This window comes from Chamaea fasciata, unplaced genomic scaffold, assembly GCF_029207755.1.
Source record: "Chamaea fasciata isolate MVZ Bird 193981 ecotype frontalis unplaced genomic scaffold, bChaFas1.0.hap1 SCAF_1090, whole genome shotgun sequence".
In the NCBI taxonomy this organism is placed as follows: Eukaryota; Metazoa; Chordata; class Aves; order Passeriformes; family Sylviidae; genus Chamaea; species Chamaea fasciata.
In genome coordinates, this window is record NW_027095175.1 from 1 (window position 1) to 13,816 (window position 13,816).

General features: G+C 65.4%; 2 protein-coding genes across 2 annotated transcripts; both read right to left on the reverse strand.

Annotated features, from left to right (window-relative positions):
- Positions 1-260: 260 nt before the first annotated feature.
- On the reverse strand, positions 261-3,832 carry ELAVL3 (ELAV like RNA binding protein 3; the record flags this gene model as incomplete). The annotated part of the gene is given in 6 exon segments (XM_066174891.1): positions 261-396; positions 398-471; positions 937-1,090; positions 1,381-1,484; positions 2,397-2,691; positions 3,802-3,832. Coding segments are annotated over 6 exon segments (772 nt in total), but the record flags the coding sequence as incomplete, so codon positions are not given.
- Positions 3,833-4,779: 947 nt separating this feature from the next.
- ZNF653 (zinc finger protein 653) lies at positions 4,780-13,626 on the reverse strand. Its single transcript, XM_066174894.1, is given in 12 exon segments — positions 4,780-5,351; positions 5,353-5,390; positions 6,361-6,462; positions 6,514-6,554; positions 6,607-6,721; positions 6,849-6,958; positions 8,262-8,539; positions 9,561-9,919; positions 10,418-10,562; positions 10,564-10,670; positions 12,779-12,822; positions 13,331-13,626. Coding segments are annotated over 12 exon segments (1,701 nt in total). The 3' UTR covers positions 4,780-5,285.
- Between the last annotated feature and the right edge of the window lie 190 nt (positions 13,627-13,816).

Genomic DNA, 13,816 nt, shown 5'->3' on the forward strand with positions numbered 1-13,816 from the left:
TAGGGGGGGGACAGCGAGGAGGGTCCCCGTACCCAGGGGGGTCCCAGCCCCCCAGAACCCCCCCCAGAACCCCCCAGGACCCCCATTCCCGGGGTTACCCCACACCCTCCAGCCCCCAGGTTCCCCCAGAACTCCTCCAGGACCCCCTCACATTCCTCCTAGGACCCCCCCCCCCCCAGGACCTTCCAGGACCCCCATCCAGGATCCCATTCCCCGGGGTTATTTCACCCCCCCAGACCCCCCAGCGCCCCCCGGCTGACCGGAAGCGCTGCGGGGGGGGTGCAGGGCTCCGTAGCGCCGGGGGCACAGGCTGAGCAGGGCCCCCCCCGATTTCTGCCCGGGGCTGTTGGCGAACTTGACCGTGATGGGCTCGGGGGCGCCGAGCGGCTTCTGCCCCGTGCAGCCCCCGCACCGCCTCCTCCGCCTCCGCCCGCTTGTCGAAGCGGATGAAGCCCACGCCCCGCGACACACCTGGGCAGGTGACACACGCGGGTCAAGGGGGGCAGCGGGGCAGAGGGGGCGGGAGCTTCCCAAAAAAACCCGTCCCTTCCTAAAATACCAACCCCTTCCCTCCTTGCCCTCCCCCAGGCAAGACCGAGCACACCTGTGCACACGCACGCACACACCTGCGCACGCCTGTGACCTGGTCCACGAGGAAGCGGGAGGTGATGATCCAGCCGTACTGACACACCTGGGCACACACACACCTGGGTGCACACACACCTGTACACACACACACACCCCCCCCCATATACACACACACCTGAGCACACCTGGGCACACCTGCACACACCTGTGACCTGGTCCACGAGGATGCGGGAGGTGATGATCCAGCCGTACTGACACACCTGGGCACACACACACCTGGGTGTGTACACACACACACCCCCCCATATACACACACACCTGAGCACACCTGGGCACACCTGCACACACCTGTGACCTGGTCCACGAGGATGCGGGAGGTGATGATCCGCCCGTACTGCGAGAAGAGCTGCTCCATCTCCTTCTGCCCCATGGCCTTGGGCAGCCCGCTCACGTACAGGTTGGCGTCACGGATGGAGGCGGAGCTGGGCCGGGCGTAGGACACCTGGCAGGGACAGGTGAGCACCTGGGCGGGGGGCACCTGAGGGACCACCCACCACGGGGGCTCCACAGGTGTGCCCTGCAGCACCAAGGATCCCACAAATGTCCTCCCACCACCTCCCAGGTGCCCCTCAGGTATCCCTCGGGTGCCTTCCCCATCCCGAAGGTGCCCCCAGGTGCTCCCCAGCCATGAAGGTGCTCCTCAGGTGCCTCCCTCACCCCAAAGGTGCCCCCCAGGTGTCCCCAGGTGTCCCCAAGGTGCGCCCAGGTGTCCCCCAGGTGTGCCCAGGGCACCTTGATGGTCTTGGTCTGCAGCTTGAGGCCGTTGAGGGCGCCGATGGCCCTGTCGGCGTCCCCGGCCTCCACGTAGTTGACGAAGCCGTAGCCCAGGCTCTGCCCTGGGGACAGCGTGCCACTGTCACCAAAGGGTGGCCCCCGTGTCCCCCCAAGCCTGGCCCCACCCCTGGCCCCACACTTGTCCCTCGTGTCCCCCTGTCCCCTGTGTCCCCCCGACCCTGTCCCCACCTTTATCCCCATCCCTGTCCCTATCCCCTCTCCCTGTCCCCTATCCTGTATCCCCTATTCCCTGTCCCTGTGCCCATCCCTGTCCCTGTCCTTATCCCCTGTCCCCAACGTCCCTGTCGCCTGTCCCTGTCCCGTACCAGTGACCTTGTCCCTGATGAGTTTGCAGGACTCGATGTCCCCGAGGCTGCCAAAGAGGCTCCCCTGTCCCTGTCCCCAGTGTCCCCAGTGTCCTCAGTGTCCCCATGTCCCCAGTGTCCCCATGTCCCCAGTGCCCCCAGTGTCCCCAGTGTCCCCAGGCCGTACCGGTGACCTTGTCCCTGACGAGTCTGCAGGACTCGATGTCCCCAAGGCTGCCGAAGAAGCTCCTCTGTCCCTGTCCCCAATGTCCCCAAGTGTCCCCAGTGTCCCCATGTCCCCAGCGTCCCCAGTGTCCCCATGTCCCCAGTGCCCCCAGTGTCCCCAGTGTCCCCTGGCCATACCAGTGACCTTGTCCCTGACGAGTTTGCAGGACTCGATGTCCCCGAGGCTGCCAAAGAGGCTCCCCTGTCCCTGTCCCCAATGTCCCCAGTGTCCCCAGTGTCCCCATGTCCCCAGTGTCCCCATGTCCCCAGTGCCCCCAGTGTCCCCAGTGTCCCCTGGCCATACCGGTGACCTTGTCCCTGACGAGTCTGCAGGACTCGATGTCCCCAAGGCTGCCGAAGAAGCTCCTCTGTCCCTGTCCCCAATGTCCCCAGTGTCCCCATGTCCCCAGTGTCCCCAGTGTCCCCAGTGTCCCCAGGCCGTACCGGTGACCTTGTCCCTGACGAGTTTGCAGGACTCGATGTCCCCGAGGCTGCCGAAGAGGCTCCTCAGCTCCTCCTGGCTCATGGACTGCGGCAGGTAATTGACGATCAGGTTGGTTTTGCTGTCGTCCGTCACCGCGGGGGGACCCGGGGGGGCCCCGTTGGGCAGCGCCGCCGCCACCCCCGGGCCCGGCACGGCCACCACGGGCACAGCCACGGCGACATTGGGGACAGGGCCACCCCCGCAGCCCGAGGGCCCCGCGGCGCTGGGAGCCTGCGCCTCCACCGTGCTCAGGATCTGCCGGGGGGACAGCGCTGTCACCGCGGGGACACCCTGAGGGGACACACTGAGGGGACACACTGAGGGGACAGCGCTGTCACCGCGGGGACACGCGGAGGGGACACACGGAGGGGACACACTGAGGGGACAGCGCTGTCACCGCGGGGACACACGGAGGGGACACACTGAGGGGGACACACTGAGGGGACAGCGCTGTCACCGCGGGGACACACGGAGGGGACACACTGAGGGGACACACTGAGGGGACAGCGCGGTCACCGCGGGGACACACGGAGGGGACACACTGAGGGGACAGCGCTGTCACCGCGGGGACACACTGAGGGGACACAGTGAGGGGACAGCGCTGTCACCGCGGGGACACGGAGGGGACACACTGAGGGGACACACTGAGGGGACAGCGCGGTCACCGCGGGGACACACTGAGGGGACACAGTGAGGGGACAGTGCTGTCACCGCGGGGACACACTGAGGGGACACCGAGGGGACAGCGGGGACACCGGTGGGACAACAGCGGCAGCGAGCCGGGAGTCCGGGGACACGCCGGGGACAGCGGGGACAGCGGGAGGCGGGGACAGGGGACAGTGACAGTGACACTCCGGGTGGGGCCGGGGGGTGGGGAGGGGGACAATCCCCCCATTGTGCGGCAGCGCCCCCGCCCCTCCCCCCCCAATGGCGCGGGGCGGGTGACAATGGCCCTTTGTCACACCGGGGGATGGGGACACCCGGGGCCACCAGCCACGGCCGCGGGGGACGGCGACACTCGGGGGACGGCGACACTCGGGGACGGCGACACGCGCGTGTGGCCCGTGCCCTCCCCCATCCCCCCCCCCCCCCCCCAAGAAATAAACCCGGCGGTTTTTTGGGGAGGGGTCCCCGCCCCGCCCGCCCTGCCTTGCACACGCGCGTGTCCCCGCAGGTGCCACACGCGTGTGACGCCGTGTCCCCACCCCAGCGTGTCACACGGCGGGGCGGGGGGGACACCCAGAGAACGGGGAGGGGGGGGGGGAAATTTGGGGAGGGGGATGGGAATTCGGGGAGGGGGATGGAAGATTTGGGGGGGGTCCCCGCAATCCCCCCCTCCCCCCCCCCCACACACCCCGTTCCTACCGTCACCATCGTGTCACCGTGGGCTGGGGGGGGACACTGCGGAGCGGTGGGAGGGGGGGGGGGGGGTCCCCGCAGGGCCCCGAGGGCTCGGGGGGCCCGGGGGGGGGGGGGTCTCCGGAGGGGGGGGTGGTCTCCGGGGGGGTCGCGGCGGCGGCACCGGCAGCGGCGAGCGGCGGCCCCGTCGGTCCTTTAAACGTCCTTGGGCGGGCGCGGGGCGGGGCCCCCCAAAAACCGCCCCCCCCCCCCCCCCACTCACCAAATGGTTCCGTCCAGCCCCCCCCCCCCAAAAAAAAGAGGTGGGCCAGCCCGGCCCCCCCCCCCCAAAAAAAAAAAAAAGAACCGCCCCCCCCCCGTAAGGCCTGGAGAGTGGGCGGGGCCGGAGCCCCCGAGACCCCCAGAGCCACGCCCAGAGCCACGCCCACAGGAGGAGGAGGAGGAGGAAGGAGCAGGAAGGGTGGGGAAGAGGAGGAGGAGGATGAAGATGGAGGAGGAGGAGGAGGAAGGACGGGGAGGAGGAAGACAAGAGGGGATGGAGGAGGAAGAGGATGAAGAGGAAGGAGGAGGAAGAAAAGAGGGGATGGAGGAGGAAGAGGAGGAGGAAGGAGCAGGAAGGGTGGGGAAGAGGAGGAGGATGAAGACGAAGAGGAAAGGGGAGGAAGAGGAGGAGGAAGAGGAGGAGGAGGAGGATGAAGGAGAAGGGAGGGTGGGGAAGAGGAGGATGAAGGCCGGCGATAAACGCGCGCCGCCGCCGCCGCCCGCTTTCAGCACCGGGGACAGCGCCGAGCTCCGGACGGGGCCCGCGAGGGGACAAAATTGGAGAGGGAAACCGGGAAAAGACCCTCCCCCCCCTAAAAATCCCCTCCGGGACCCCCCAAAATTCCCCCCCCGGGACCCCCCCCCAGAGCCCCACCCCCCCAAAATTCCCCCCGGGACCCCCCCAAATCCCCCCCAGAGAAGCAGCAGCACCAAAATTCCCGATTTTTAATGGATTTACCTGGGGGGGGTCCCGGGTGGGGGGGGGAGGACACACACGATCCCTCCCCCCAATGTCCCCAAACCCCGCCCCCAGCCCAGGTGTGTCCCCAGGTGTGTCCCCGGGGGGAGGGGACACGAGAGAAATAAATAAGGAAATAAATAAAAGAGGTGAAGGTGGGGGCACAGGGACACCTGGGGGGTCACCTGGGGGGGGCACAGGTGAGTCCAGGGGGGGGCCCAGGTGGGCTCAGGTGAGTCCAGGGGGGGGCCCAGGTGAGTCCAGGTGAATCCAGATGGGCTCAGGTGAGTCTGGGGGGGGGGGGGGTCCCAGTTCAGTCCAGGTGAGTCCAGATGAGTCCAGGTGAGTCCGGCTGAGTCCAGGGGGGGCTCAGGTGAGTCTCGCAAGGTCCCAGGTGAGTCCAGGTGGGCTTAGCTGAGTCTGGGGGGGGCCCAGGTGAGTCCAAGTGAGTCCAGGTGGTCCCAGGTGAGTCCAGGTGAGTCGGGGGTCCCTAGGTGCCGCGGGGCTCGGGGGGCCCCTGCAGCCCCCCGTGTCTCCTCATGTGCCACGTCAGGGAGGGCGCGCTGGCGGCAGCGGAAACCCACACACCTGGCACCTGCCGGGGCAAGGGGGGCTCAACTGTGTGCTGGGGGGGCTCAGGTGTGCCCTGGGGAGGGCCCAGGTGGGCTCAGGTGTGTCCTGGGGGGGTCCCAGTGGGCTCAGGTGAGTCCTGGGGGGGCTCAGGTGTGTCCTGGGGGGTCCCAGGTGGGTTCAGGTGTGTCCTGGGGAGGGCCCAGGTGGGCTCAGGTGTGTCCAGGGGGTCCCAGGTGGGCTCAGGTTGAGTCCTGGGGGGGCTCAGGTGTGTCCTGGGGGGTCCCAGGTGGGCTCAGGTGAGTCCTGGGGGGGCTCAGGTGTGTCCAGGGGGTCCCAGGTGGGCTCAGGTGTGTCCTGGGGGGGTCCCAGATGGCTCAGGTGAGTCCATGTGGGGCTCAGGTGTTGTCCCTGGGGGGTCCCAGGTGGGCTCAGGTGTGTCCTGGGGGTGCTCAGGTGTGTCCAGGGGGGCCCAGGTGGGCTCAGGTGTGTCCTGGGGAGGGCCCAGGTGGGCTCAGGTGAGTCCTGGGGGGGCTCAGGTGTGTCCTGGGGGGGCCCAGGTGGGCTCAGGTGTGTCCTGGGGGGGGTCCCAGGTGGGCTCAGGTGAGTCCTGGGGGGGCTCAGGTGTGTCCTGGGGGGTCCCAGGTGGGCTCAGGTGAGTCCTGGGGGGCTCAGGTGTGTCCTGGGGGGTCCCCAGGTGGGCTCAGGTGAGTCCTGGGGGGGCTCAGGTGTGTCCTGGGGGGGTCCCAGGTGGGCTCAGGTGAGTCCATGTAGGGCTCAGGTGTGTCCAGGGGGTCCCAGGTGGGCTCAGGTGTGTCCTGGGGGGGTCCCAGGTGGGCTCAGGTGAGTCCTGGGGGGGCTCAGGTGTGTCCTGGGGGGTCCCAGGTGGGCTCAGGTGAGTCCCTGGGGGGGCTCAGGTGTGTCCTGGGGGGCCCAGGTGGGCTCAGGTGTGTCCAGGGGGGCCCAGGTGTGTCCGGGGGAGTCCTGGCACTCACTGCAGGGGCGCGTCTCCCCGGTGTGCGTCCTCCTGTGAACCTCCAGGTGGTTCTTGCGCTTGAAGGATTTCCCGCAGGTGTCACAGGTGAAGTCCCGCACACCTGGGGGGGGGGGGGGGGGGGAGGGGGGAGAACGACACACCTGGGGCTCACCTGAGAGGTGCCAGCACAGGTGAGCTGCCCCAGGTAAAAACCTCTTGCAGCGGATTGAGGAGGATTTGGGGGAATTTTGGGGGCTGCGCTCACCTGAGTGCACGGCCAGGTGCCTCCTCAGGTGATCCTCCAGGTAAAACCTCTTCCCGCAGCCGGGCTGGGGGCACACTGGCTCCTGCCCCTGCGGTGGGCCAGGGTTCACGTGGCTCTGGGGGGGGGGGGCACAAGGAGCTCAGGGGGGGGGGGGCTCAGCACAGGTGGGGGGAGGAGGGTGTGTCCCCACCTGGGGACAGGGGAGGGGAGGGGGGGGGCGTGTCCCCCCCCTGCCAGGGCACCTGGAAGCTGCGGAGGGCGCTGAACTCCTGCCCACACCTGGTGTAGGGGCAGGTGAGGGGCTCCGGGGGGTCCTGGGGGGGGGCACGGCCCCCTCCTGCTCCTGCGGGGCCTGTGGAGGCTCAGGTGAGACCCCCCCCCCTCAAAAAACTGGGAGGGGGGACAGGTAAAAGAGCAGCCCCCTCCCCCCCCCCTTGTGACACACCTGAGAGCCCCCTCCCTAAAAAACAATCACCTGGATCTCTCCGAAAGAAAACAGCCCCTGACCCCCTCCCCCCAAAAAAAAAACAAAACACCAAAACAAACCCCCCCAGGTGATCCCCAAATCCTCACACGCTCAGGTAAACCTGAGCCCCCCCAAAAATCCCCCAGGGACCACCTGAATCCCTCAAAACGCCCCCAGGGACACCTTAAACCCCCCCAAAAAAACCCCTAAAGCCCCCCAGGGACACCCAAAACCCCCAGGTGATCCCCAAATTCCTCACACGCTCAGGTAAACCTGTGCCCCCCCCCAGAAAAAAACCTCAGGAGACCCTGAACCCCCCCGGACACCCAGGGACCCCCAAAATCCCCCCAGGGACCCCCAAAATTCCCAGAGACACCCCAAACACCCCCCAAAAAACCCTAAACCCCCCAGGGCACCTCAAAATCCCCCAGGGACCACCTGAACCCCCCCAAAAATGCCCCCAAACCCCCCGGGACACCCCAAACCCCCCAGGGACCACCTGAACCCCCCCAAACCCCCCCTGGGACACCCCAAAACCCCCCCGGGAACACCTGAACTCCCCCAAACCCCCCCCGGGACACCCCAAAATCCCCCCAGGGACCACCTGAACCCCCCCAAACCCCCCGGGACACCCCAAAATCCCCCCGGGAACCCTCTGAACTCCCCCAAACCCCCCCCCGGACACCCCAAAATCCCCCGGGACCACCTGAACCCCCCCAAACCCCCCCGGTCACCCCAAAATCCCCCCCGGGAACACCTGAACTCCCCCAAAAACGCCCCCAAACCCCCCCGGGACACCCCAACCCCCCCCAGGGACCACCTGAACCCCCCCAAACCCCCCCCGGGACACCCCAAAATCCCCCAAGGACCACCTGAACCCCCCCAAACCTCCCCAGGACACCTCAAAATACCCCAGGGACCACCTGAACTCCCCCAAAAACGCCCCCAAACCCCCCCGGGACACCTCAAAATCCCCCAGGACCACCTGAACCCCCCCAAACCCCCCCGGGGACACCTCAAAAATCCCCCAAGGACCACCTGAACCCCCCCAAACCCCCCCGGGACACCTCAAAATCCCCCAGGGACCACCTGAACCCCCGAAACCCCCCCCGGGACACCCCAAACCCCCCCAGGGACCACCTGAACCCCCCCCCCAACCCCCCAAACCCCCCCCACGCCCCCCGCCCACCTGTCGGGCTCTCTGGGGATCTCGTAGATGATGGTGGAGCCCTCGGGGTCCTCGGCTGGGGGGGGCTCCCGGGGGGGCTCCCGGGGGGGCTCCCGGGGGGGCGGGGGCGGCTCCTCCTGCTTCGGCCTTAGCAGGGGCCCCTCCCTCTCCCCCTCCCCCTCCTCCTCCTCCTCTGCCGAGAGTGGGGCCGGTGAGACCCCCCCGGGCCCCCCCAAAACGCCGGAGACCCCCCCAGGGCTGACCCAGCCCGTGTGTGACCCCCAAAATTCACCCCCAGGCTCCGCCCAGCACCTTCCTGACCCCAAAAGGCCCCCAACCGCTGACCCCAAACCTGCCCTGGGCCCCAAAGTCCTGACCCAAACCTGCCCTGGGCCCCAAAGTCCTGACCCCAAACCCCCCAGACTGAGACCCCCAACCGCTGACCCCAACCTGCCCTGACCCCCAACCGCTGACCCCAACCTGCCCCGAGCCCCAAATTCCTGACCCCAAACCTGCCCTGAGCCCCATTCCTGACCCCAAACCCCCCCGACTGAGACCCCCAAAACTGACCCCAAACCTGCCCTGAGCCCAATTCCTGACCCCAAACCCCCCGACTGAGACCCCCAAAACTGACCCCAAACCTGCCTGAGCCCCAATTCCTGACCCCAAACCTGCCCTGAACCCCAAACTCCTGACCCCAAACCCCCCCGACTGAGACCCCCCAACCGCTGACCCCAAACCTGCCCTAAGCCCCAATCGCTGACCCCCAAACCCCCCCGACTGAGACCCCCAACCGCTGACCCCAAACCTGCCCTAAGCCCCAATCGCTGACCCCAAACCCCCCCGACTGAGACCCCCCAATTCCTGACCCAAAACCTGCCCTGAGCCCCAACTGCTGACCCCAAACCTTCCCTGAGCCCCCCAATTCCTGACCCCAAACCCCCCCTGATCCCCTCAATTCCTGACCCCAAACACTCCCTGAGCCCCCCAATTCCTGACCCCAAACCTTCCCTGAGCCCCCCAACTGCTGACCCCCCAAACCCCCCCAGACTGAGCCCCCCAATTCCTGACCCCAAACCCTCCAGACTGAGACCCCCAAAACTGATCCCAACTCCCCCCAGACTGAGCCCCCCAATTCCTGACCCCAAACCCCCCCCGATCCCCTCAATTCCTGACCCCAAACACTCCCTGAGCCCCCCAAAACTGATCCCAAACTCCCCCAGATTGATCCCCGAGTTCCTGACCCCAAAACCTTCCCTGACCCCAAACCCCCCCAGTGCGACCCCCCCAATTCCCCCCCCCCCCCAACCCCTCCCTTACCTGTCTTGGGCAGGTGAGGCTCCCCGGGGGGGCGGGGAAGGCGCCCCCCGCCTCCAGCAGCCCCCCCAGCTCCAGCTGCAGCCCCCCCAGAGCCTCGCAGCCCGGCCCCGTGAGGATGAGGAGGGTGGGGGGCCCCTCCAGACCTCCCCCCCGGGCGGGCAGGGGCAGGGGGACGCAGACCAGCGCTTCCAGAGCCTCGGGGGGGGCCGGGCCGGGAGCCGGACCCCCAAAAGTGGGGGCTGGACCCCCAAAAGGGGGGGCTGGGACCGCGGGACCCCCCCCCGGAGGGGCGGCCTCAGAGCCGGGGCTGCAGTCCCCCGAGGAGGAGGAGGAGGAGGAGGAGGAGGAAGAGCCGGGGGCTGCGGAGGGAACGGGGAGGGGTCAGGAGGAGTGTGTCCCCACCCCCCGGGTAAAAAAAAAATCCCTAATTAGACCCAAAACTGTGATGGATCCTCCAAAAAATGCGATGGGGCACCCAAAAATTCTGATGGACAACCCAAAAATTCTCCCCCCCCCGCCCGACCCAAAACAGCCCCAAAAGAACGTGGGGTCCCACAAGCCCCCCCAAACCCAAAACCCCGAAAACCCCAAATCCCCCCAAACCCAAAAACTGCCCCAAACCCCTCCTCTCTGCCCCTCCCACAGCCCCCCAAAACCCCCAAACCCAAAACCCCGAAAACCCCAAATCCCCCCAAACCCAAAAACTGCCCCAAACCCTCCTCTCTGCCCCTCCCACAGCCCCCAAACCCCGAAAACCCCAAATCCCCCCAAACCCTCCTTTTGGCCCCTCCCAAACCCCCAAAGAACCCCAGGGACCCCCCAAACCTCTCTCCTTCCCCTGCCCTTCCCCCTCTGACCTTCCTCCTCCTCCTCCTCCTCCTCGTCGTCATCCTCGTCGTGCCCGTCCCCGCCGGAGTCGCTGAGGGCGGGCAGGGGCGAGTGCAGGTCCTGGAAGTAGCGGTGGCCGCGCTCGCACTGCCACACGGCCGTGGTGTAGAGCCCCCACCGAGGGGTCCAGCTCCGCCAGGCGCGGCTCGTACGGGCAGCGCTGCCCGTGGTCCTCGTACCAGATCACCGCGTGCCGCAGGCAGTTCACGTTCCGCCGGCGCCCTGGGAGACCCCCGGGGGGGTACAGAGACAGAAAAATTGGGGTAAAGAGAGCCCAAAATGGGGTACAAAGACAGAAAATTGGGGTACAGAGACAGAAAATTGGGGTAAAGAGAGAAAATTGGGGTACAGAGACAGAAAATTGGGGTAAAGAGAGAAATTGGGGTACAGAGACAGAAAATTGGGGTACAGACAGAAAATGGGGTACAGAGACAGAAAATTGGGGTACAGAGCCCCCCAAAGGTGCCGCAGGTGGTTCACGTTCCGCCGCGCCCTGGGAGACCCCCGGGGGGGTACAGAGACAGAAAATTGGGGTACAGAGACAGAAAATTGGGGTACAGAGCCCCCCAAAGGTGGCACAGGCGGTTCACGTTCTGCGGCGCCCTGGGAGACCCCCGGGGGGGTAAAGAGACAGAAAATTGGGGTAAAGAGAGCCCAAAATGGGGTACAGAGACAGAAAATTGGGGTAAAGAGACAGAAATTGGGGTACAGAGCCCCCCAAAGGTGTCACAGGCAGTTCACGTTCCGCCGGCGCCCCTGGGAGACCCCCGGGGGGGATAAAGAGACAGAAAATTGGGGTACAGAGACAGAAAATTGGGGTAAAGAGACAGAAAATTGGGGTGCAGAGACAGAAAATTGGGGTACAGAGCCCCCCAAAGGTGTCACAGGCAGTTCACGTTCCGCCGGCGCCCTGGGAGACCCCCGGGGGGGGTAAAGAGACAGAAAATTGGGGTACAGAGACAGAAAATTGGGGTAAAGAGAGAAAATTGGGGTACAGAGACAGAAAATTGGGGTAAAGAGACAGAAAATTGGGGTACAGAGACAGAAAATTGGGGTAAAGAGAGAAAATTGGGGTACAGAGACAGAAAATTGGGGTAAAGAGACAGAAAATTGGGGTACAGAGACAGAAAATTGGGGTAAAGAGAGAAAATTGGGGTACAGAGACAGAAAATTGGGGTACAGAGACAGAAAATTGGGGTACAGAGCCCCCCAAAGGTGCCGCAGGCGGTTCACGTTCTGCCGGCGCCCTGGGAGACCCCCGGGGGGGGTAAAGAGACAGAAAATTGGGGTACAGAGACAGAAAATTGGGGTAAAGAGAGAAAATTGGGGTACAGAGACAGAAAATTGGGGTACAGAGACAGAAAATTGGGGTACAGAGCCCCCCAAAGGTGTCACAGGCAGTTCACGTTCCGCCGGCGCCCTGGGAGACCCCCGGGGGGGTAAAGAGACAGAAAATTGGGGTACAGAGACAGAAAATTGGGGTAAAGAGACAGAAAATTGGGGTAAATAGACAGAAAATTGGGGTACAGAGACAGAAAATTGGGGTACAGAGACAGAAAATTGGGGTACAGAGACAGAAAATTGGGGTAAAGAGACAGAAAATTGGGGTACAGAGACAGAAAATTGGGGTAAAGAGACAGAAAATTGGGGTACAGAGACAGAAAATTGGGGTACAGAGACAGAAAATTGGGGTAAAGAGACAGAAAATTGGGGTACAGAGACAGAAAATTGGGGTACAGAGACAGAAAATTGGGGTAAATTGACAGAAAATTGGGGTACAGAGCCCCCCAAAGGTGTCACAGGCAGTTCACGTTCCGCCGGCGCCCTGGGAGACCCCCGGGGGGTAAAGAGACAGAAAATTGGGGTAAAGAGACAGAAAATTGGGGTTCAGAGACAGAAAATTGGGGTACAGAGACAGAAAATTGGGGTACAGAGACAGAAAATTGGGGTAAAGAGACAGAAAATTGGGGTACAGAGACAGAAAATTGGGGTACAGAGACAGAAAATTGGGGTACAGAGCCCCCCAAAGGTGTCACAGGCAGTTCACGTTCCGCCGGCGCCCTGGGAGACCCCCGGGGGGGTAAAGAGACAGAAAATTGGGGTACAGAGACAGAAAATTGGGGTAAAGAGACAGAAAACTGGGGTACAGAGACAGAAAATAGGGTATAGAGTCCTTAAAGTGGGGTACCGAGCTCTCAAAGTGGGGCAGAGAGCTCCAAAGAGTGGGCACAGAGCCCCAAAATGGGGGGGCGGAGATCCCAAAGTGGGGTACAGCCCCCCCAAAGGCAGGAGCACCCCCCTCCCCACTCCCCCGAAGACCCCAGACTCACTTTTCTTGCGCTTGGGTTTTTTGGGGAGCTGCTCCCAGGGTTTGCTGTGGGGAGAGAAGAGACAGAGTAAAAGGGTGGGAAAAGGGGATCCCCTTCCCCTGCTCTTCCTCCTGCTCCTCCTCCTCATCATCATCATCACCATCGCCCCCCAGCCTTCCTCCTTCATCCCTCCCCTTCCTCCTCCTCCTCCTCTTCCCCCACTCCCAGCCCGTTCCGAGGAAGAGGAAGGAGACGCGGGAGGGGAAGAAGAACGGGACGGGAGCAGAGGAGACGGAAAGGGGGACGAGGAAGAGGAGGAGGAAGAGGAGGAGGATGAGGAGCCGCAGCCGCTCCAGCACCGCGGACAGCGCCCCGCCGCCTTCCCGGAGGGTCGGGGCCGCTCTGCGACCCCCAAATCTGGGGGGGAAAGAGACCCCCAAAACCCCTCAACACCCCCAGAGCCATTTCCCACCAGCCCCGAACCCCCGGGGCGGTGCTTTCCCGCATCCCCCCGAGCTCTCCCCGGTTCCTCCCCGGTTCCTCCCCGGTTCTCCCGGTCCCCCCGGTGCTCACCCGCGCCGCCCGGCCCTCTGGCCCCGCTCCAGCCCCAGCAGGTAGGCGGCCAGCTTGGCGTCGCTCCAGCCGCTGCGGCGGCGGAGCTGCACCCAGGGCCCGTGGGCCTCGCCCAGGTACACCCGCCGCACGTCGTATTTCTTGCGCGACTCCAGGCGCCGGCGGGCGCGGTCGCTCTCGGTGAGGCGGGGCCGGCCCCGCGCCTTGCGGCCCCCGCCGCCCTCGGGACCGGCCCCGGCCCCGGCCCCGGGAGACCCCCCGGGCCCGCCGGGGCCGCCAACATCGGCCGCGCTCATGCCGCGGCGCGCTCAGATGACGTCACGACCACCGAGCGCGTACGACGGCGCGCTCGGATGACGTCGCGACGCGGCGGCGGCGCTGATGCCTCGGCGCGCGGAGATGACGTCGCCGTGATCACGCTCATGCCGCGGCGCGCCGAGAGGACGTCATTTGCGCCATGCTCGAACGGCGCCGCGCTGTGATGAC